Source organism: Gordionus sp. m RMFG-2023, chromosome 3 (assembly GCF_954871325.1).
Source record: "Gordionus sp. m RMFG-2023 chromosome 3, tfGorSpeb1-WG-v2, whole genome shotgun sequence".
NCBI classification, from domain to species: domain Eukaryota; kingdom Metazoa; phylum Nematomorpha; class Gordioida; order Chordodea; family Parachordodidae; genus Gordionus; species Gordionus sp. m RMFG-2023.
This window is the reverse complement of record NC_088777.1, coordinates 15736583-15762070: the sequence shown is the minus strand read 5'-3', so window position 1 is coordinate 15762070 and position 25488 is coordinate 15736583. Positions and strand designations below refer to the sequence as shown.

Here is a 25488-nt window from a genome sequence, read left to right as displayed (position 1 = left end):
ATCCATCTCCTACCTTCACGCGGTGGGGAGTGAACAGAAATGCTGACTAACAGGAGCTCTGGTGGATAATACTGGTATTTGTGGTGTCAAGTTTACATGTAATAAATCTTAATTATTGGATGAAATTTTCTTTTAACTTAGTACCTGGCACCATTAATATCCATAATCCTTTCAAATGAGATAACTCTAATTCCCCGTCATTCTTGACGGGTTATTAGCTAGTATAATATAAATTATTATGATTAAAAAAAATAAATATTATATTGTTTTAACATATTTAAATAAATAAATTTTGGCTTAAAATTAGACTCGAGCCAACTCCTGAGCCGGCTTGAGCCAACTTCTGAGGCTTGAGCCTAATCGGCTTTTTAACAACACTACTTACACACCCTCCCTCACCTCCGATTATAATATTAATTAATAAATAATCTATTCATATTGTTATCATCCAAACAACCCATTATATTAATTTTTATTTATTAAAATTTCAATGTAAGCTGTAATTATTAGGAATGAGAATCCGAACTCAAACCTTCGATATTTAGCTGAACCCAAACCCGAACTTTTTTTTAAATTTTAGAGTTCAGGGTCCAAACTTTTATAAAAAAAAATATTTTATTTATTTTTTTTATTTTAAATCATATGTTAAAAATAATATAATATAAAAAACATGTACAATTTTTCACCTTTATTTATTTTACCTTTTTAAAAAATTAATTATTTGCTAATATATTTTGACATATCATATCAGTAAATATTCAAATAAAGTAACCCATGACCGGAAAAAAAAAATTTATGTTTTTCATTTATAAAAGATTTCCTATTTAAAAAGGGTTCCTATTTAAAACAATTGTTTTTTATTCAAAAAAAATTATTAATTTTAAAAAAATTTTGATCATTTTTGTTATATTTAAGTCATTTTTCATAAAAATTTTTAAATTTTACCCAACAAAGCAGATTTCAAAAGTTTTTTTTATAAATGATTATATATATAGGGCTGTGCCGATATTTAGGGTTTTCTAAAAAAAATATCGAATCGGGCCGGTACCTGTAAAACCAGATCTGATCTTTTTTTGTTATTTTATGCATATTTATTTTGCATTAATAATATTTTCTAAATAATAGGGCTGTGCCGATATTAAATATCGGATCGGCACCGATATTCAGCGTTTTCCAAAAATATCGGATCGGGCCGATACCTATAAAAACCGATCCGATTTTTTTCTCTTCTTTTTGTTATTTTATGTTTTGTATATTTATTTTACATTAATAATATTTTCTTTTATAAAAATAGAAAGGAACACCCAAAGTTTTATTTATTTTAATCTTAAAGAATAAAGCCAATTTTATATTTATTTAAATAAAAGAATATTTTTAAATATGGTATCTGAATTATGGAAATATTATTCAAAAGACAAAGATAATTTTGCAAAATGCGTTATCCGCGGAATTCTAATTCCACGGATTTTTTGCATAAAAAATATTGATTTCTTAATTATATTTGGTTCAAGGGGGGGGGGGAAATCAGTATAATATCAGATCGGTTTTGAGCCAATATCGGAAAATATCTGATCGGAGAAAAATATGTGGATCGACACAGCCCTACTAAATAATTATTTTTTAAACAGCAAATGCACAACACCCCTTGAATTTTATTTATTTTTTTAAATAGATTTATTTATAGAATTTAAAAGTTTTTTTTATAAAAATAAGGAACACCCAGAGTTTTATTTATTTTAAATCTTTTTAAATAATAACGCCAATTTTATAAAAGAATTTTTTTAAATATGGTATCTGAATTATGGAAATATTTTACAAAAGACAAAGATAATTTTGCAAAATAAGTTATTTGAGGAATTCTAATTTCATGGGGAGGAATAATGAAAAATTCATTTAATACTCCCAATATCCGTAAACTTTTTTAATTATTGTAGAAATAAAAAAATTAAATTAAATGCATAATTCGAATTTTTGCATAAAAAATAAGAAAGAAAGAAAGAATTCTTAATTACATTTGGTTCAAATGGGGGTGGTGAAAAATCAATATAAATATAGGATCGGTTTTGGATCAATATCGGAAAATATCAGATCTGTGAATAATATGTGAATCGGCACAGCCTTAATAATATATAATAATATCTATTTTAGGATATTGTTGTTTGTGGATTATTAAATTGATAGTAAAACAAAGAGAAGTATCTGGTAAAATATTTTTTAAAAATGTAAGTAGCAAATTATCAAATATAATTTATATTTAAATAAGTGGAATTAAAAATATATATAAAAATGGTGGCTATTTATTTATAAAGTAAATTTAATAATCAAATATATATTTCCTAGAATATGTCATATCTAAATTATAATTAAAATAAGGCAATATCTGTTAGATATTTTGTAACTGCAAATTTAGATTAGTTTTATTTAAATAATTTGTTAAAAAATTAAATTTGTAATAGAAAATCAAAGATTTATTAGCCAAATATTTCAAATTTAAGTCTGATTGTAGAATATGTGATGTAGTAATAGCAGGGAGTCATAATAGCATAGACATATTAAGAGGAATCACTCGAAACAATTCGATGAGTATATGTTTCTGTTTTTAAGTAATTTTAATAAGTCATTATTTTTCTGGTCTCCGATAGTAAGCACATAAAAAAAGAGTCCTGCAAAATCTGGAACCCTTTTTTACAATAGTATTATGACAATTGTTACCTTTATGTGCTTTACAATCACTGAAACATTTAACCATTAAAATTATGACAAAACATTTTTAAAATAATCATTATAATAATTTATTCCAAATATTAAAAAACATACAATGGGTATTATGACAATTGTCACATTTACAGTTTAAAATTCTTCAAAAAATAAAATATTTTACCTCCACAATTTTTATTTTTAAAGAATCACAAAAGATGCTCAGAAAAGATAAAGGATTTCATCACAAAAGATTTTATCATATAAAAATCCCAAAAGATTTGCTCAAAATCATAGAAGATTTTTTTTACAAAAACCTTAATTTTGATCAAAAATCAACCTGTTCTACATTCTTTAATCTTGTTATGAATTTTAGTAAATTCGTATTTTGTTTATTTATACTGTTCACCAATCGGATTAAAGATTAAACAAAAAAAATTATACTATTCATGCATTACATATTGGCCTAAGCTTTTAAATGATTACTTTCAAGGATTGCGTTTTAATAAAAGTCAGATTCATATTAAATTCTAGAACATATACTTAGATTCAAAATATATAGAGATTTAAACTATTTTTCTTGTATATTTATTAAATAAACCGAAAAGAACAAATAATATTATTTAGAAGCAATTGAATCGCAATTTGGAATCCATTTACGATTCACGGTTTCACTTATAACTGGCTTTTATATATTCACTGGAATGATTGATGAATTAGTAATAATCAGGTATTACATATTGGCCCACCCATATATTCAGTGTTTCTAAATTTTCCTTCTAGCCTTGTCAATTTTTTCTTGTCAATAATGCGTTTTTTTAAACTATCTACCAAACTTCAAGCACTAAATATTAGCGCAAACCAGATATTTAGTCCTTCTATATTTTTCTTGTTCAGATAAAAAAAAACCCGGTTCATGGTCAGGTTGGTGAAAAATAATAATATAGGTTCAACCGTAAAGAAAATATTTTTTTTATCATTATTCTCTAAAATTGGTAAGAAAAATCTTAAGAATGAGAACACTTCTATATGCAATAGCGTTACTAAAGAGCGGCAGGGAATCTGGCCCCATGAAAAATTTGAATCAATTTTAAACATACCTTTATAAAGGAAGTCTATTCGCAGAAATTTAAAAAATATAATTTTTAAGTCCCGATATTGTAAAGGCTAGTGACGCCAATGTCTATATGCTAACTTTGGTAGTTAGCACCGTCAAATGGCAATATATAAAAATGTCTAAAAATAATTAATATCAAAAGGTTCAAACCGGTTCACCTGAATTTTTATAGGTTCGGTTCAGGTGAAAATTTTTTAACGTTTCAGTTCGGTTCCATATAATAACAGTTACCCCCCCCCCTCCCCATGATAAATTCTGGCTACGCCACTGCTTAGATTCATTTTTATAAAAGATATGCAACAAACAAAAAATTGGTTACATAGCAGTTCTTAAATATTGTTATTATTGGATATATAGTATTTCCAATTATTCAAAGATAACAGGAAAATGTAAAGAGTGGGTTAAAAATTTTCTAGGAATTATAAATTTTATTATAGGATTCTGATATTGATGAGAATGATTCAAATATTCAACTAAAAAAGTCTGGTTTTTGCACGGATTCCTCAAATTTCTCCAATATTTCCCCGAAAAAAACCGTTTTATTTTTTTAAGTAAATTACAAATGTTATTAAATATCAACCACCTCTCAATAGTAAAATAATGCGCGAATAATGCAAAATATTTTAATGATTAAAAGAAATATTAATTTATAGTTAAATTTATGAATATATTATAAATGTCAAATTTGAATATGTCAATTCCATGATGTATAAAAAATGGTTATAATTTTATATTTTTATACTATTCTTCCCTTTTTATCAGATAAAGACTAGAAGATAGCCCGTCAAAAATGACGGGGAATGAGAATTTTTTTTCTTACTTTTATTATAGTTGTTACCTCTTATTTGAAAATAATATCTAATTATTATTCTTTTAATCCCTTCCCCCCCCCTTCAGGCCCGGTTTAATCCGTTAAAACTAAGTGTAAATACTATGGTTTGGTAAAATTAAATTTAAAGCTTTTACTTGATAATACCAATATTATTTGTTAAATATTACTGATTATTTATACCTAATATTTAATATTAAAAAAATTTCCAGGCAAAGTACACATAATAATTTTAAAAAATTCTTCCAAGCCAAATGAATATAATAATTTTGGTAGTTGAGAACTGAAATAAAATATTTAAATAATCATAATGTTAAAAATACAATCAAAATCAGATTTTCATGGGCCTAGGTTTTTTGATCAGGCCAAGCCCAGGCCTGCAAAAAAAATTTTTTAAGCCAATGTCTGACTCATAGTTAATAATAAAAAAATCCTCACTAGCTCATAATATTTTTGAAAAATTTTCCCCAAGCCCAGCCTAATATAATTTATAAAAATATTTTTCAAACCCAGCCCAACCTATAAAAATTTTCCCAAGCCTGGCACCCCATAGTAATTTTCAAAATTTTTTCCCAACCCGGGAGATAGGTAAATCTCTAAAAACCATATTTATTTTTTTATTCTATTTTAACCCAGCTCACCTACTTCAGACAAAGGCCAACCCATTAAGACTGAGAATGAATACTATTTTTGAATAAAAATATATTAAATTAGCTTTTACCTAAGGGCCATATAAATATTCTGTGTTAAATATTACACCTATGCCTAATATTAAAAAAATTCACAAGCCAGGTCCACGTACTTGGGAAAATTTTATCAAAAAGACCATAATAATTTTGATAGTTGAGAACTGAAATAAAATTTATAAAAAGTCACAATGCATTTAAAAATACAATCAGAATATGTTCATGGGCCTTGGTTTTTGATCAGGCCTGGCCATGTCTCCAAAAGAAATTTTCAGGCCAATTTCTAACTCCATATTTAAAATTAAAAAATTTTCAGGAATATAAGACTATATTAATTTTAAAAAATGTTTCCCAAGCTACTTCCAAGTCCATATTAATTGTGAAAAATATTTCCCAAACCCAGGAAAACCCAGAATAATTTATTTTTTCCTTGGATCCAGAAAAATAGGTGTGATGTAGGGGTTTATAAGAATTAAATCTGTCTAATATGTATATATTTTTTTTGCCATTTATATTATTGGGAAAATTTTTCAAAATTAGGATCAAATGAAGGGGAAATATCTGATTTACCTATCATTCTATTGGTTAGCTCCTGGTATTTATATGAAAATCATGAATACATATAAAGTACTATGCTAAAAATATGTTAATCCTAATTTAAATTTTAAACAAACCACCACCCTTCCAAATGATTTATTACTTAGTTACAAAATATAAATTTAAATTTAAGACATTGTTATTAAATTACAATAGAAAAAATAAAAAGATATTCTAAGATAACAAATAATAGGAGGTTAACTTTAATCATGTAGTCAAATTATATATAAGTAAAACAAAAAAGTTATACATTTAATCAAAAATGTTTGAAAAATATACATTCTACAATTAAATTATGAAGTTATGAGAAAATATACAAAACTATGGAATGCATGTAGAAAGTAAAATTCAATGTGGAATGGATCCTTCTTAAGGGTTTTAACATAAAACTCTCATCTAGCAAGAATAAATTTTTAGATTATAAAATACAAATGAATAAAAATTTAATTTAAAAGACTTTTTAATTGTACATACAAATTTAAAATACTAAATATATACTTTATTAACATATTTTATAAAAATAATGGAAAATTTTAGAATAACCCCAAATAAATATAAATTTTTAAATAACACCTCATAAGATAGGAAAATTTCTGATTCCTCCCTCGTCAAATAAAAGAGAAAATTCTGATTCCCGATATAATGGTTTAAATTTTAAATGAATTAAAAAAGTATTTAAATAAATCTCGTACTTGAATTGGTACTTGATGCATATAAAGTTCTAATGATCCCTAAATATTCAGGAATAGGTATAATATTAGGTGTGTATTCAATGTATTTAATTATCTTGTGCAGGAAAATAGTTTGAATTTTAAAGTAGCTACAAACTTTGAATCGTATCTATTTGATTAATTTTGTCAGATTAAGAAAAAAAATATTTTACCAGATTAAGAGAAAAAAAACATTTGTCTGGATTCGAACCCAAGTCCAATAATTAAGCAAAGTTCTGCCCAATTGGGCCATAGGCATTTTACAAAATTAACGATTTTTTGAATATATATTATAAAGTGTGATATGAAAAGTGGGACATGAGAGCGTAACGCTATTTTTGTGACAAGGCTTTTATATATATTATAGATGTTTAAGGTGCGTCCCATGGGATTCTAGAATAAGACCGGCCAACTTTTGCCAAATATTTTTACTAGGTGGACTAATTTTATGATCGTCAAATTTTTTATGCCTAGAATTAGTGCTAATTTATATCTTTTTACCCATGCAAAAAATGATTATTGGCCGAGCAGAACAATTTAGATAATTTTAGGGCCAAAAAAATATTTGTTTATAAATTTCAATGGGTCAGTTAGAAGAACATAAGTGATCACTTATCAGATGAACAATTAAGAGTTATCATAGGCCATCGAATTCGATGTAGTCATTCAACCAATACATAAAATGTAAATATCGATTGATTCCAAAGGGAGACATGGTCTTAATTGTATATATAGTCAAGGCAGACATGCAAGGCATTCAGCGATTTATTCAGTGATTAGCCGTTCTCTTACTAGGGTCCAAATACCAAACATTCTGGAGTCTGCTAACTTATCATCAGATGATGGCCTAAGGCTAGATGGTTTAACTTTTGTACCTTGGTCTCTAGGTGAATCCTTAATTTGGGACTTCACATGAGTCTCTTCATTTCCAAAAAATTTAAATTCTAATCTGGTTATAATATAGCCGAGAAAAAAAAATATAAATAGCATATTATGTTTTTTTACCAATCGTTATATCTTCCCTTTGACATGTCATGTGGCAAATTTTTTAAAAAAATATAGGCGGTAAAATAGAAACCCTTACATCAGAACCGAATGGATTTTATTATTTAAAGTATAAAATTCATATTACTATTATACAATATTATTATTTTAATTTTTTGGGAACTTTTGGTCCCAATTCTGTTTTTATATAATGAAGTTTTCATTTTATTATATAGTTTATGATTTAAAAATAGTTATACATTATAGATTAAATAAATCGATACATCGTTAAAAAAATTAACATATATATATATATATATATATGTCTTAATGATTGAACCAAAACTGTGCCGGGTCAAACCTAAACCTTAAAAAGGGCCCATATCAAAAAAATTAATTTGCAGATACTTATTTCTTACTATTAATATTTTTTAATCAATCTAACTTAATTTCATTTCTGGCTTATTTATTCTAAAAAAAAATAATATTTCAAATTAGTTTATGTATACGTTTGCTCTATTCCTCGGTCTCAGTATCCTACCACCTATCGTGGTCGTCATATCGCTAATGCCTGTATTGTCAATCAATGAGTTATTTTCAATGGCAAGTACAGTAGAGATCTCGGAAATATCTTGAAGTGTCTTTTTCTTGTTTTGGATCTTTTTAGATTTTATATAGGTGTTTTTATCGGGGCTTATATTTTCTTTGCTAATGGGTAACATATAAATTTGCGAATAAAGAATAAGGAACTAGACATTATAAATAAAATTTCTTTCAATTGGTTAAATTTGTCCAATTAAAAATTAATAATAATATTAATAGAAAAATGGAATACATTTTTATATATATGCTTAACTACTGGCATGAATTTTTAAATGTATAAAATAATTTCTAGTTAGCTTATTTATGTCCAAATATCCAGTTATAATTTTTAAGATTTAATTAAGTTAAGCAATTAATTAATTACAAATTTAAGAGTAGTAGTTTAAATATTCGTGGCATCGTAGAATCAGAATGATTAAAAAATAGCAAGGGATCGATTCAGAAGAAAGGTACGTCTGGGAGAAAGGCCTTACGTACTATCCAGGGCGAGATGTCTATGCTGTGTAGGTAACCTTTAATCCGGCACTGCTTAGAAACAGCCCTGGTGGGGAACAACATTCGATATTGCCCGGGCAATCTTCAGAAGAACTGTCAGGAGGAAAAAACAGAGTACTGTTGTGCAGTCCTTCGAAGGTGTTGGATGCTTATCGCAATTTATGCGAATATTTTGTTATATATTTTTTTTAAATTCAGATGATTTTGTAATTAATTAGTTTGTTTTTATTATTATGTAAATATTTCGCGTAATAGTTTTTTTTATGAAGCAATTATCTTTTCTTAGTCCGATCTTTGGTTATTAAAATATTTTTTATTATTATGCAAATAATTTTTTTTATTAAATAGTCATAAATAGTTTTGTTTTAGTAAAGAAAAATTTGAATGGCGAAAAGTCATAGTTTAAATTTTTATTATATTTTGAAAATTATTAATTTATGAATATATAAATAATGTAAAGAGAAAATGATAAAAAGAGAGGAAAAATTATAATCGCGACCATTGTTTTTTTTATATTGTATTAAATAAAGTTAAAAGAAAATTTCAGTCTAATGCCAGGCAATGGGTTTATGGGGAAAAAGGAGTTGTGTAAAACTGCATGCTAATGCGGAAATTCCAAGAAAAACAAAGAATTTTAAAGGCAGCATTCATAGCAAAGAATATATAAATAAGCTTGTGAATTTTATAATTAACGGGAAATTGCTGATAAACTTAGAAACCAACTGAATCTAACAGAATTTAATTGAATCTATAAGATATTTTAGATTTATTATAAGTTATTGAATAATTGATCACTAGAGAAAACTTGACAAATAAAAAGGAACATAAATTGTGGATATTAAATAATTTAAAATGTGAAAAAAGATACTAAGTGAAAATATTCAAAGATTAAGATAAAGACTGAAATAAATACCAATAAATTATAAATTGGTTGAATGATATAATTAAAAATATTCAGAGAATAAGATTAGAGGTCAAAAAGAGTATACAATTATTGTTAGAAAATATGTTGATGTAGTAATTAAATTATTATTAAAGATTTATGTTTAACTTTTATTTTAATTAAGGGCTGCGAGAAAATAAAAAAACAGCCTCGATGATCTGGTATGTGAATAAAATACATCTAAGTTGATTATATTTAGTAAAATATTAGGTTGTTGATTAAAAAATTATGAAGAGAAATGGCTTTCATTGTTAGAAAATACATACCACAGTCAAACTCAATTAGAGATTGGAATTTTATTCTGTATCATTAATAAAATTGAGATCAATTATGCAACATTATTCTAATAATAGCAGAAAGAAAAAACATGTGCTAGAAATATATATGTCAGCTGCTTTTCAACAATGTGTGTGAAAACTAAAATGAATAGATTTCATTAGTTTTTCAACTTGTACATGAAAACTATAATGATTAGATTTCATTAGTTTATCCTTGTACATGAAAACCATTTATTTGATTTTAGTGGTTGTTCAACAACATGTGTGGAAAACTATGATTAGATTTTATTGGTTTTTCAACGTGGGTATGTAAATATAATGATTATAAAAAGTTGTTTTTCAACAATGAGGGTGCGAAAATTATAATGATTATAAGAAAAATATATATATTTTCATGGTTTTTTTAACAACATGTATGAACCGCAAGAAAAAAAGATATTTCAATATATATTTAGAATTAAGACATTTTTAGATAAAGATTAATGTCTAAATTTAGCATTAAATATGGTTGACAAGATGATGATCAATAGCTAAAGGGTAATGATAGACAAATTTTCCAATGATAATAGGGGGATAGAATAAATTGAGGGTAAAGGGGATGGTAGAATTTTATATAATTATATACTTTAGTTGGTATAATTTGAATATGTTTGATAAAATTTAAGAATGAATGTAAGAAAAGATAAAATATCAGAATTAGGAAAAGGTGAGGCAGTTTAATAGTATAATGTAGGAATTTATAAAAAGAATTAGACATTTATAAAATTATGTTTTTTTAGATAGATCAGATATATGGGTAGGAATAAAATATTCTGGTTATGTATTTTAGTAAATTCAATTAACATAGAGCTAATCTGAGTAATAAGTTTAGTCAGAATTTTAAAGTCTGAGAATAAATTGGACTATTTTTCCCATATTTTATTAAATCATTGATTTTACAAACCAATTTTTAAATAATTTTGTCATCCAAGACCTGGCTCTGATAATTTTTTTAATTTAAAAAAAAAATCTGACCAAGCAATAAATAAATTTGAAAAAATGATATATAATATTTTCTTTTTTTTTAATCAAAATTAAAATAATAATACCCTATAAGGATAAAGCAAAATTTTATAAAAATGTGTATAATTTATATATAATTTAATTATAAATAAAAATTCAGGTCAGGCCTAAAAATAAATTAAAGGTTGGGCTAAATCATTCAAAATTCAAGGTGGGACTAGAAAAAAAAATGAATTTGCAGGCCTCCTTGACAAAAAGAAAGGTTTTGATTTATAAAAATTTGAAAAAGTTTTTCTGGGCTCTTAAATTTGTTATGTTTTCAAGTTTTTTAATATCAATTCTATTAAGGCAATCATTTTTTAAAAAAATGCAAATTTCAGCAATAAGTACATATACTTTAGTTAGAAGTGGTTCCATGTTATGAATTGTATTAAAAACCAATATTTTTATTTTAAAAAAAAATAGCATTAAAAATCACTATATTTATCATTTTAATTTATATTTAATGATGGTGTACAATGCAATTCTTATCTTTTAAGTTATAAATATTAATATAAGTATAAGGTGTAAACTAGATTAATATATTTGATATCTGGTAGTATATAAAAATAATAGTATTAAACTTTGTATTGGAGTGGGATTTTCTCAAATTAGAAGTATTTTGAATGCTATCTGGTTTATTAACTTTGGATTTATTTAAATGTACCTTAAATTTAATAGATATTTTAAAATAAAAATTAAATTATTACAATAGAATTTCCATTTTTTATTTGGTTACATTTGTTTTGTGATCTTTGAAATTTTTTATGAATGGCTTTTACAGTTGATGTTTGTCCAACAACGCGCTTATTCCTCAAATATGGGCTTGATAAAAGATATGCAATATAAATTTAAAATAAACATTTATTACTTTTTAAGCATTTGAGTTACTTCTAAAACCCATTCATCTACCCATTCATATAAGTCAAAAAAACCATTGATAACTTTCTTATTTCCATTTTCAAGGTTATTTATAAACTCTGCATAGCTCATTTTGTTGAATTGGTAAAAATAACCCAAATCAAAATTTAAACAATAAATTTAACCGCTTCGAAATCTTTTAACAGGTTGTTTCAGTCAATCATCGTTAAAAAAACCTTTAAAATGGAAATAAATTGGTTTATAATATAATAATTTTATGTGATCTAAACATCAAAATTGGTAAAGAATATTAGTTATCATTTATAATGCGCCTTTTTTAGTTTTGGAAGAGCTCATTATACCTGTAGTAGTATTATGTGTATTTAAATTATTATTACAATAATGTCAAGGATATATTGTATTTTTATATGAAAGAGAAATGATGTCAAAGATATATTGTATTTTTATATGAAAAAGAAATGATGTCAAAGATATATTGTATTTTTATATATGAAAGGGAGATAGTGAAGGTTGTAATTTATTTTTATTTGAAGAAGAAAAAAATGTTTTTTGGTTAATTTTTTTTTCGCGTAAAAAAAGTTAATTTTTTTTATAAGAGGAATTTTTTTATATAAAATAATTTTGGTTATAAAGAATATATTATAGAAATAAAAGTATAAGTATTTTATCGTTTAATTAACCCAATCTAAAAGAAGTTATAAGAAGTCTACAAAAAGTTTGGCATGAACCTAGAACAATAACTGGGACACAAGGCAAATAAATAGGATTCTTAAAAATAAAAGGTGAAAATTATTGGAATATATAAAATGATGTGCATCTATATAATTTTGATATTATTAATTATATTAGGTTTAATATATTGTCTAACTTTTAGCAATGTTAAAATATTTATAATAAAAGTTTTAATATATTTTTTATTAAATTATGGATAAAGAATAAATGTTTAATTATAAAAGAAGTATAAAAACAAAAAAGTATGTAGAAATGGTTATACGGAAAAATAATTGTATTATAGCTGTAGTAGTGATATGTTTATGGATAGTTGGTATTATGTTACATCGGAAAAAAATAAAAAGAATTATAGAAAGAGATTAGATATTAAAGATGAAAATGGAATGAGAGATGATAAACGAAATATAGTCATGGAGAAAATTGTGCGAGAAGGTATAATGAAAGGGATTTCAAAAGAAATGATCGAAAATATGATAAGGAATATGATTATTTTAAAGAGTATAATACGTAATGAACTTTCAGAGAAATAAAAAGGAAAGTTGGGAAAAAGAAAATTTTTCCGAAATAGATTATATCGTCCAAAGATTAATAAGATGTTATTCATGTGGAGAATTGGGGCATATAAGTAGAAATTGTGTGCAGAACGGTGCAATGTTTAACAAGCAACCGATTAAATGTAATAGATGTGGAGGAGTGGGGCAGTAGTGAAAAATGTTATGTTCCGACGTATCGTATTATTGGAAATAATCAAAAAACATTTCAATGTGAAAGATGTGGAAAAATGGGACATGTTAAAGAGAATAGTTATGTAAGAGAACCGATAAATGGGAAGCATTTCCGGCAATGAAATACTTAGCACCGACATCTAATGTAAGAATGATATAAAATAGTGATATTTTGAAAGAAGGTAAAGATGAAATTATGTGTTTTAAGTGCAGAAAGGAAGGACATCGTGCTATAGAATGTCGAGAGAGGTGACTAAATGATAGCGAAAATAATAAAATAGAAGTTATTATATTAAAGAATGAAATGAAATTTCGTGTGAGTGGAGATGTAGAAGTTAAAAGAAATTTAGTAGATAAAAGAAATGTAAATTTGGTATGGTGAAAATATAAAAAATTATAGAATTCCTATTTTAAAATTAGAGAACAAAAGTGAGAAGGATAAATGTCCTCGTGTAGAAGTAGTTGTAGGGATTAGAGAAATAACTATGCTATTGGATACAGGTGCTGCGATATCGATTGTAAGTTATGAAAATTATTGTGAATATTGGCAATATAATTAAAGAGGAGATGATAGTTAAACAGTTTGACGGATCGGAAATAAAGGTTTTAGGAAAAATTGAACTACCGTTTGTGATAAATGGTATAGTTGATTATTTAAATTTGTGGATTGTTGATAAAAAAGTGGAGACGATTATGGGGTGGGAAAGATTGGTCTATTAAATAATTTTTGGGGTATTTTTTCAAATGAAATTAAACGAGATGAAATGGTTGAAGTTCAGAACGTTGAAATAGAAAATCGAGAATTATGTCATGTAAAAAATGAAATCATTGGAAATGGTGTGATGGGCAATGGGAAAAGTGAGTTTGTAAAAAAATATACGCGGATAGTTCCAGTTAAAAAAAGAAAGGTAAGATATACTGAGTTGTCGCAAGGTGTTAATCTTATGGAAAATGACAAGCCTATAAAGGTAAGAAAAGAAATATCTTGTAGAAAATGTATTAATGAGCAAAATAATAATGAAATAAAAATAGTAACGAAAACAGAAGAAATAGAGGAGAAAATTATTAGTCAAGAAATGTGTAAGGAACTGGATAATGAAAAGAAAGATATACCAGTGTTACAGAATTTCCCGGCAAAATTTGTAAGAAAAAATGAGGAAAAAGAGGAAAAAGAGATTAATGGAGGGAAAGGAAAGGAACAATTGTCGAGTTTGGAAAATTGGAGGCTTGCAGTGGCGGTTTTAATGAATAGTTATAGTAAAATATTTGAGGAGAAATTAGGGTGTTTAGTGGATTATGAAGTTGATCTCCGTTTAAAGGAAGATTTTGTACCGCAGTATTGTCCGGTGCGAAGAGTTCCATTTGAATGGAGGGCGGAAATGAAAAGAGTTGGATAACTGGGTGAAAGATGGAATTATTTGTCCTATTGGGTACAGTGAATTGGCAACTCCGTTGGTTCCTGCTAGAAAGGCCAATGGAAAATTGAGGTTATGTGCAGATTTTAGGGTGACCTTGAATCCTTAGGTTGTAGAGGTGAAATATCCATTACCTCAAATAGAAGAAATTTTGGCTAGTTTGAAAGATGGAAAATATTTTTCCAAGATTAATTTTTTGTGTGCATATTTGCAATTACCGATGGCTAAAACGATTAGGAAGTTGTTGACGATTACGACATTCAAGGGCTTGTTTACGTTTTGTCGATTACCATTTTGGTTAAGTGTATCAACCCCTATTTTTCAGCGGACAATGGCTGCTGTTTTCCAAGGTTTAGAGGGTGTTTTTTATTATATGGATGATGTTTTGGTTGTAGGAATAACGATGAAATAACATGATGATAGGCTAGAAGAATTATTTATTAGAATTCGAAATAAAGGATTAAAGGCGAGTCGTGAAAAGAGTGTGTTGGGAGTAACGAAAGTAACGTATTTGGGTCATAGGATTAATGAAATGAAAGTAAACCCATTAAATAAGAATTTGTTGGGTATTGCGAATTTAAATAGGTCGACCAGTAATATAGAGGTCCAGTCGTTTATGGGAATGGTAAATTACTACCATCGGTTTATATCGAGTTTTGCGGAAATAGCTGCGCCTTTATATGAATTATTAAGGAAAGGGGTACTGAATGGATAGATGAACAAGAGATTGCGTTCAGAACGTTAAAGGAGAGAATTGGGAAAGAGCCCATTCTGGTGTGTTTAAATAGTGATCTGTAAGTAGTTCTGGCTGTAGATTCTTGTAATAGAGGAGTAGGTGGGGCGATGTTGCATTTGATAGATGGAATGGAAGACCTGTTTTATTTTTCTCGAGAATGTTTCGAGAGGTAGAAAAGCGGTATTCAGTGACAGAACAGGAGGCTTTAGCTGTGATTTTTGGATTAACGAAATGTCGCGAATACCTTATAGGTAGGAATTTTGCTGTTTTTACAGATCATGCCGTTGATCCATTTATTTAAGAAAGATAACAAAGAGTTGATGTTATCGCCTCGACTTCAGCGATAATTATTGTTAGTAGGAAGTTTTGATTTGGATTTAAAATATCGAAGGGGAAAAGAAAACCAGTTACCTGATATTTTGTCTAGGTTAGGTGCGGGCGAAAGTTTGGATGAATCGGTGATTTTGAAAATTGATAATCGGGAAGAATGTCTTGTACGTACGGTAATGAGAAGTATAAAGGGTAGTCCAACGACATGGGAAGATATAAAAAGGTTTACAAGGAAAGATAGAGAATTAGCGGTAGTTAAATTATGTCTAATGGGAAAGAGATCATGGAAAGATGATGATAAAGTTTTCAAAAATATTGAAACAGAATTAACATAGTATACGATTGTATTATGAGGGAGGGGACCCCGAGCTGTTATACCCCGGAAATTGAGGGAAAATTTTTTGAATGTTATACATGCGGGTCATCAAGGAGTTACTCGTATGAAACTATGGGGAAGAGAGTACGTATGGTGGCCGAAAAGGAACGAAGATATTGATAAATTGGGAAAAGAATGTGAGATTTGCAATGCATGGTCTGACATGCCCCGTAAGGATAAAAATAGTACATGGCCAAAAGTTGTAGAACCAGGAGAGAGGGTTCATGTTGATTTTTTCAAATATGAAGGAAAGAAGTATATATTAAGTGTAGATGCATTCTCCAAAGGTAGAATTTGTAGAAATTCATGGGTTGATGGCGAATATTATGATTAAACATTTTAAAAAAGTATGGTCGAAGTTTGGTATTCCGTAAACTGTGGTATCGGATGGTGGACCAGCTTTTATCGGGGAAGAATACAAGAGATTCTGTGAGAAAATGGGTGTATATCATGTGTTAACGCCACCGTATCATCCCAGTTCTAATGGACAGGCGGAGCGGATGGTAGTGATGGTTAAAGGATGGTTGAAGAAAACCAAAAGTGGAAAAAAAGAAATGTGGTTGAAGAATTTGTATTATAATAATGCGATGGGTAATGATGGTTTGTCTCCGGCAGAAAAAATAATAGGCCTGAAGGTAAGAATGTTTTTGGATATGTTAGTATCTTGTAAAACGAATGTAATTGTGGAGGATATTGATAGAAGGGAATTGGAATATATTGTAGGACAGTTAGTATGGATTAGATTATATGGAAGTACAAAAAAATGGGAGAAATTAATAGAAAATTTGGGAAACAAATTAAATAGGGTAAAATTTGATAATAATAGTGAAGGTGTCAGGCACAGGGATCAATTGCGGAAGAGAGTGCATAGAAATGGTTGAAAGATGTAAAAAAAGAAAATATTTAAGGATAGTTCCTGGTTAATAAAGATGCAGATTTCAATGGTTTCAATGGTGTAAATAATCGTGTAATCAAGAAGCAACCACTACTCACGTACATCGTATGTCCAGCGTAAAAGAGGAACGACTATTTTAGGAAGACAGCAAGTTATGACGGATACTACGAAATCGCCTAAAAGAAAGGAGGATGGCAACGTTAGAATCGACCTTCTAAAAACAATACTGAGATGATTATCAAGATCTGATTGTGTGTATGAAGTGATAAAGAAGAAATACAGACACAAAAATATTGTTTAAACATAAAAATATGGGAATCATTTATTGAATGCATATACGCTGATTAATTTTTTTTTTGTATAGTGATATAAAAAATATATATAATTTTGTCCAGGATTTTTGTTAAGGGGGCGTGTTGTAGTATTATGTGTAAATTATTATTTCAATAATGTCAAGGATATATTGTATTTTTATATGAAAAAGAAATGATGTCAAAGATATATTGTATTTTTATATATGAAAAAGAGATAATATGAAGGTTGTAATTTATTTTTATTTGAAGAAGAAAAAAATGTTTTTTGGTTAATTTTTTTTTCGCGTAAAAAAAAGAATTTTTTTTATAAGAGGAATTTTTTTTATATAAAAAAATTTTGGTTATAAAGAGTATATTATAGAAATAAAAGTATAAGTATTTTATCGTTTAATTAACCCAATCTACAAGAAGTTATAAGAAGTCTACAAAAATACGAAATTATATTACAATAGACGTAAAGATAATTTTTACAGAACGCAGGTGTCGGTAAATAATTACAATTTGCTTAAAATAAATGGAATCTACACATAAGCCAATCTGATGTAATCTAGTAGGGTTTGTATCTATTTTGGCTAGGATTTTGCTTTATTATATAAGGCGAAACACTCCCAATTTTCCTAATTCGTTTCAAGATATATATATATCGCATCGCATTTATCCCATCTTTTTGATTTCTATAAAACACATATATGGGGTAGGGTTAGCTTAAAATTAAAAAAAAACAGTATATGTGTTCTATCTTTCTTGAAAAAAATATTAGAAAGATGTGCGCCTCGGATTAGAAAAATTTTGGTTGTGAGCAATTTTATAAAAAAAATGGGTAAATGGAAGTGAAAACTTGATTTAAAAATTTAATTTAGGGGTCATTGATTTTTGAGAAATTAGATTTGCCACTTTTAAAGTATGAATTCGAAAAATATTTATGACAACCGCCCCCCCCCCTTCCAAAAAAATTTTTAACCCGCCCGCCCATTCTCGAAAAATTTTTTGAATTTTCTTTTAATTTATATAAATTATTTTTTATTTTATTAGATATATTTTCTCATATTACAATTTTAAAATAAAAATTAAATTAAAATATATTTTTATATTAAAAATTATGTTATAAAAAATTAAATTTATATATTATATAATAAAATAAAAATGAAAATGCAATTATAAAGATAAACAATTATTACTAAAATAAAATAATAACAATGCAGATTGTAAACCCAAATAAAGGAAATTTTAAGAGAAAAGTTTTATTACATTCCGATAAAAGGAAATTTTAAATTGACAAAAATGTTTATTTATTCTTAGAAAAAAGTTATATTGTTGTGTTTGTTACATAATATAGTTAGGTAAATGTTCTTCACTTAAAAAAAACGATTGGTACATTAAAAAAAAATATTGTTATAGATCATTTAAACAATTTTTTTTTTTTAGTTTGTTTTTGAACGAAAATTTTAAATTTTCTTACCCGCCCAGTTCGCCCATAATTTCAAATTTTTTTAACCCGCCCGCCTTCCCATTTTTGAAAATTTTTTTACCCGCCCATCCACCCGCCTATTTAGATGGGCGGGCGTGGGCGGGCAGGCCGAAACCCCGCTTAATGCAGACCTCTATTCATGAGCTTGATCACTAGTGGTATCGATAGTCATCAGGTGATTGTGGTCTTGATTTGAATAACAATAATCATCAAGTAATCTTTGGCTTGATTTGAATAAAGATAGTCATCACATTTGTTGGCTAATAACTTGAAACGTCGCGTTATACGTATTGTAATTGTTCCGACAGGTTGAGTAAATGACGATTATGTTAAAATTTTTGGAATTATAATTGATCACATGTAATTATAAAATTTAATTTATGTTTTCTTTTTTTTATAAACAAATTCTTAAATTACAATTTTGGAGAATTTAAAAAAATATAATTAAATAAATTATGCCAATAAAAAGAAGAAAAAATTTATCCATAAAAATAACTATCCCAGTCATACGAATCACCAGGCTTCATTCTTATTCTTTCCATAAAATTAATTGCATTATGGAACGTCTCCTCTCGCGGCCTGGCAAAGATAAAAAAAATAAACAAGGAATTTTAAAAATATAATTAAAAAGGGGGAAGAAGGTAAAAAAAAATAAAACAACACAACACATGTACAGGATTGCCATGTTTCCCCACATCAGTGGGAGACTCCCGCAATTAGTTTACACGCAGACATCTCTCTCCCGCCTAACTACCGCAATTGAAAATCTCCCGCAAAAATCTACCGCAATTTTTTAATTTCTCTCATTTTTAAAAAAAGTATTTTAACGTTTTTAATATATAAATAATAATTTTGAGAGGCTTTAATAGATTTTTTTTATATTTTTTAAATAAATTTTATATATCGAAAAACATGTCTAGTTTGTAAATTTCTTTCTTATTTTTATCCAATAATAATTCAACATCATTTCATTCATATAAGTCAATACAGGGGAGTATATCAACATCGATTGCAATAAAAAAATTTTCTCAAGAATAATAAATAATACAGATGCAACTACATTTGCGGAAATTGTATACATTTATCATGCATGTAGTTCAACATTCACAAAGCTACATCATCACAATGTGGGTCGAATCTTTTTCTCAGATATTTAACGACTCCAATATAAGTGCAAACCTTACTTGTGGCAGAACAAAAATGAGCAAGGCTATTACAAGTGTTTTAGTACCTGAAATCTAGAGGTCAATTCTAGATGATTTGAAAGATGGGCATCCATATGCAATAGATGCATTTAATAAGGGAAATATTAAAACATTTCCCTCGATCCTTCGCTATTTCAACAATAATAAGAACATTTCAATAAAACTGTTAAAATTATTTCCACGAATAGTGAAAAATCCAACAATGTAGTAAATATAGCTGATGCAGGGTAATGAGTTGTATATCAGCTTTCTGCGCTGATAATGCCTGTGAATTTTAGCAAAAATCAAAGTTGCCGAATTGAGGCAGCACAATAATAAATTAATACCAATTGGCTGTATATGCCATATACTACATAATTCTTACAAGAAGGCAATGAATGTTTACTATCTGTGGATGTCGAAATAATTGTGATGAAATGTTTTAACGAATTTAGTTCATCAACTAAAAGAGTTAATGAATTAAAAGAGTTTGTGAAGTGGTCTGACTTGGAATGGTGTGAGTTGTTGCGATATATACCTATCAGGTGGTTGTCATTAATACCTGCCATCGATAGAATTTTAAAATTTTACAAACCCTTAAAAAAATACTTCTTAAATAAAGATTTTAAAAGCTGTCCTAAAATTTTGAAAAATTTTTTAGAGTAGGAAATAGCAGAAGCTTATTTGGTTCATTTCACATGTAGGATATCTACTTCATGCAGTTAATATCCAGTTGCAATCAGAATATTCTTTATTAAAAAAGATTCACTCTGTTAATCTCTGTTACAAATTGATAAATTTTATGGCGCTATTGCTAAAAATATTATATTTAAATGTTCAAATAACACTCTAATTAATATATTTTTAAATGAAGCAATTTTTATTAAGACAATTTTATAATATTTACAATCAAAATTTGATTTTAATAATTCTATTTACAAATGTAATATTATGACCTTCGAACAGAAACCATCAATTGATGGTTTAATTTAATAAATATATTAAAAATACTGTAAGACATTGATGCCTTGTTTGAGGAGATTGTAATTCTCTTTATTTTTTATGATTCGCCAAAATACTTAAAGTTAGATGGTCTAAAAGCAGAGGAGAAATAGGTAGAATTTTTTAGTAATAATGATAAATCCCCATGCTTGGAAAAAATATGTGAGTATGTCTTCTCCTTACCTCATTCTAATGCCTCATCCTAGCACATTTTTAGCCTGATGAGGACTGCCTTGAAAAACGAGAGAAATCGGATTACTATAACAACATTAGAGCCCGAGCTAATGGTCAAACAAATATATAATATGTCATGCCAGGAATTTTATAAATATCACAATAACGACGGTAAACATTTAGTTCTATTATTTAATCTCAAATAAAATATAATTAAGTTTTAGCAATGGCGCCATAAAATTTATTGTCAATTTTTAACTGTAAAGATGAACACATCTGTAGCATAATTTTGTGAATCTTTGTTAAGATTCTTCTGATTGCAACTACACATTAACAGCATGTAATATATTTCCTACATGTAAAATCATTCCTAAATATACCTCTGCCATTCATTATTGAAAAATTATTTCAAAATGTTAGGACAGCTTTTATAATCTTTATTTATGAAATATTTTTAAAGGTTTATAAAATTTTAAAATTCTATCGATGGCGGGTATTAGGAACATAACCAACATTGTGCTGACTCAATTCTGTAAATACACTCTGTTTTTACAAATTCACTGAAGCATTAGCAGATCAGAAAGCTGACATGCAATTTATTGATAATCTCGAATCTGCTATATTTACCATTATATGGTTAGCTATGTCTTTGGATTTTTCACTATTCGAGGGGAAAAAATTTAATAGTTTTATTGAAACGACCTTAATTTTGTTGAAATAGCCGAGAAGGGAAATATTAAATGCATAGAATTGTATATGTATGCCCATCTTTCAAATCGTCAAGAATTGACCTCCTGGATTTAGATCCTAAAACATTGATGATAGCCTTGCTCATTTTTGTTCTACAAGTATAGTTTTCATTTATATTAGAGTCGTTAAATATTATGGGGAAAAGATTCTACCAACATTGTGATAATAAGTATCTCTGTGAATGTTGCACTACAAGATTGATTAAAATTGCCGCAACTGTAGTTACATCTGTATTATTTCTTATTTTTGGAGTACCTTATTATGTATTTATACGTGATACGTAATAATTAAGCGCCTATCCCTATAATGTTATACACACACACGGTAGATTTCCAATTGCGGCCATTTTGCGGGACATTCACATAAAATATATTTTAATTGTAAAATTAAAATCGCTTTTTTAAATAAAATTTTATCTTGTTTACATTCTTTTATATTTAAAAAAGATCGTTGGTTTTTTTTATAAATTAATATATTATAATAAATCAAGACGTATTTTATTTTGAAAAATAGTTACCAACATTGTATTTATATAAACTAATTATAAAAATAATAGGCGGATAATTAAGTCAATTCAAAATCCCGGTCGAAGGCAGGGGCCGGCACTTTGCGGGCCTATTTTTTTAGCAATTTTTATATTTCTACAGCAATTTTCATATTTCTCCCGCATAATACCAAATTTCTCCCGCAATTTGAAAATTTTGACTTGGCAACCCTGGTGATGATATTAAAAATTTAACTATCTCCGAGGCGGAAAAAATTTTTTAAAATTATAATGGGTAGGACTGGGCTTGGACCTCAGAATTAATATTAGCTTGCACCTGACTTGGGAATATCTTTTACAAATTATTAAGGTTTGAGCTGGGCTTGATAAACTTTTTTATAATTATAAAATCTTGGATGCTTCCTAATATTGTGAGCTTGAACCTGGCATGACATCTATCGTAAAAAATGAATAAAAATCTCATTCCCCGTCATTTTTGACGGGCTTTCTACTAGTATCTTAAAATAATATTAGTTTGTAATAATATCAAAAATATACTGGTATTAAAAATTTATCAAAATCGCTTTTGTTTGATTTTTAATAATATTTAAAAATAAATAGGTAAAAAAATTGAATGTAAATTGTTATTTATATTTATTATCAAAGCATTTATTAATAGTAACATTTATTATAATATTAACTGTAATATATTCAATAACTCTCAAATACATCTGTAAAAGTGGCATTTAGTTAATACTTTATAAGCAATTTTATATAATATAGGATTATCAAATATATGTTTACTAACTTTTTATAAAAAAATCTCTTATACTTATTTGGACCTTGAAAATATTTTCAGGAAGAGGCATGCTAATTAAATTAAAAAAAATATATATAGTTTATTAGTGATTTTGAAATTAGCTAATATTTTCAATTAATTAATGAAATTTTTTTAATTAAGGTTATAAAATTTAAATAATAAAAATCAAAAGCAATGCTAAATTAATATTTAGACATTATGTGTGATTTTGATATTCCATTTTTAACCCCGATTTTGATTGCAAGCTGATATAGTGAATATAATTTATATGTATTAATATAATCTAATAAAGAAAATTGCACTTATTTAATAAAAATTTAGATAGTCTTATTAATTTTTAAATAATTAAATAAAATTTATATGCATTAATCTAATTTGATAATTAAAATAGCACTTATTTAATAAAAATTTAGTAGTCTAATTAATTTTTAAATAATAAAATCTATATATAATACTTAATATAATTATAAAAGAAATCGTTCAGGGGGGTATAAAAAAAATTTGTTTTTAGTTTAGGGGGACATTAGGGAGCTATTAAAAAAAAGAATTTTTTCGTTTCAGGAGGCAATTCTATTTTTTTTGGGGGGAGGGGTATATCCACTGCGCCCCCCTTAGTACTTACTGCTCCACACCACCAACAGTCCAATGGCCCGTGATAGATGGTGTGATCTATGAAAATGAGTATGAAAAGGATAATGGAAAACAACAATTAAATAGACTTTGATATAGCTTTGGAAAAGTTCTTATTTCATTATCCAAACACTCCCAATGCTACAACTAATGACATTAATACTGTCATTGGCTACAACCAATATGATACCCAGCAAATTAATTTTCAAGAACAACTAAAACCAGATTGAGCTTATTTAAACTACAGAAGATAAAGATAATGAATTAAAACAGAAAATATTGTCAAATAGAAAGATCGAAATAGGTGAAAATTTGGTATAAAACTTTCAAATAAAACATAGGACAAATGTATAGTAACACATAGTACTACAACAGATTTGAAAATTATTGCAAACACTAATAATTTAACACCTTGCACATTAAATTTAAGAAGGGGAAGAGGTGATGAACGATTACAAAATCAAAATATACAAGTTCAAGATCAAAGTTATAATAATCAAAGACCAATCAGAAATAAAACATTGCCTAAAAATTTGAAAATTTCATAATGATAATAAAAAAAAAAGGATTTTAAAATTTGTAAAGAATTTTTAATTTAAAATAAACTCATACTATATAAACAAGAATTTTTTTGATTGAAAATTGTTGAAAACTAATGAAAATAGAAGAATGATGGGAAACGATAACGATCAAGCTCAGCAAGCAAATGACAAACAAGCAGAGTTGGGCAGGTCCTCTCAAAAAAGAATTTAGATACAGATACAGATTCTTTATAAAAAAATAAATCTTAGATACAGATACTAGTATCTTTTTCAAAATATCAAAAAGATACAAGATAAAAGATACTTGTATCTTTTACTAAATTAGAGTATCTTAAATACAAGATACTTTTAAATTATCATTACCAATTAAATTAGAATAGTTTATAAAATACAGTTTTTATTATTTATTTGTGAAGAACATAGCATACGCATATAAGAATTAGTGTTGTTAAACGGCTAAGTCGAGTCGACTTAGCCTAAAATCTAGTCAAGTTTTGAGTCGCAAAACTCATTTCAATTTGAGCGACTCAATGAGTCGGCTTCAGAGTCGGCTCGATAAGTCGGTTTCAGAGTCGGCTTTAAGTAAACAACTTTAATGAGTCTGAAACCAACTGATCGAGCCGACTCATCGAGCCAACTCTGAAGCCGACTCATCGAGTCGACTCATGCGGCTCATTGAGCCGCTCAATTTGAAATGAGTTTTGCGACTCCAACTTGAGTTCAAAGTCTTAAAAACTCGACTATTTAACAACACTAGCCGACTCTGAAGCTTGAAATGAGTTTTGCGACTCTGACTTGAGTTCAGAGTCGTAAAAACTCGACTATTTAACAACACTAATAAGAATGAATATTTGCAATAATTAATAAAATATTTATTGATGACTAAGTTTTATGTAAAAAGAAATTTAATAAAATCATTCGTATTCACAATTTTTTTTTATAATAACCAGAGATTTTAATATTAATTTTTGCCCATTAATAGTATAAACAGGGAAGGGAGAGTAGTATATTTAATGGTAGTTGAAAATGTGCAAATAAGAAAAAAAAAA

The 25488-nt window shown here is 27.2% G+C and overlaps 2 protein-coding genes across 2 annotated transcripts in view; one reads left to right on the top strand and one right to left on the bottom strand.

Annotated features, from left to right (window-relative positions):
- Positions 1 to 11969, bottom strand: part of LOC135926265 (uncharacterized) — a 35599-nt gene extending 23630 nt beyond the window's left edge. Inside the window, exons 1-4 of the mRNA XM_065462070.1 lie at positions 11852 to 11969; positions 11691 to 11805; positions 11565 to 11647; positions 8130 to 8328 (exon numbers count right to left, since the gene is read on the bottom strand). Coding sequence (XP_065318142.1) covers positions 8130 to 8328; positions 11565 to 11647; positions 11691 to 11805; positions 11852 to 11862 — 408 coding nt within the window. The 5' untranslated portion in view covers positions 11863 to 11969. The remainder of the gene's footprint in view (positions 1 to 8129; positions 8329 to 11564; positions 11648 to 11690; positions 11806 to 11851) is intronic.
- A 4644-nt stretch (positions 11970 to 16613) lies between these two features.
- LOC135926758 (uncharacterized) lies at positions 16614 to 17057 on the top strand. Its single transcript, XM_065462689.1, has one exon. The coding sequence runs from the start codon at positions 16614 to 16616 to the stop codon at positions 17055 to 17057; it is 444 nt and encodes a 147-aa protein (XP_065318761.1).
- Positions 17058 to 25488: the final 8431 nt, after the last annotated feature.

Excerpts from the sequence above, each read along its gene's own strand:
- LOC135926758 (XM_065462689.1), top strand. The coding sequence starts at position 16,614 with ATGGGTGTATATCATGTGTTAACGCCACCGTATCATCCCAGTTCTAAT.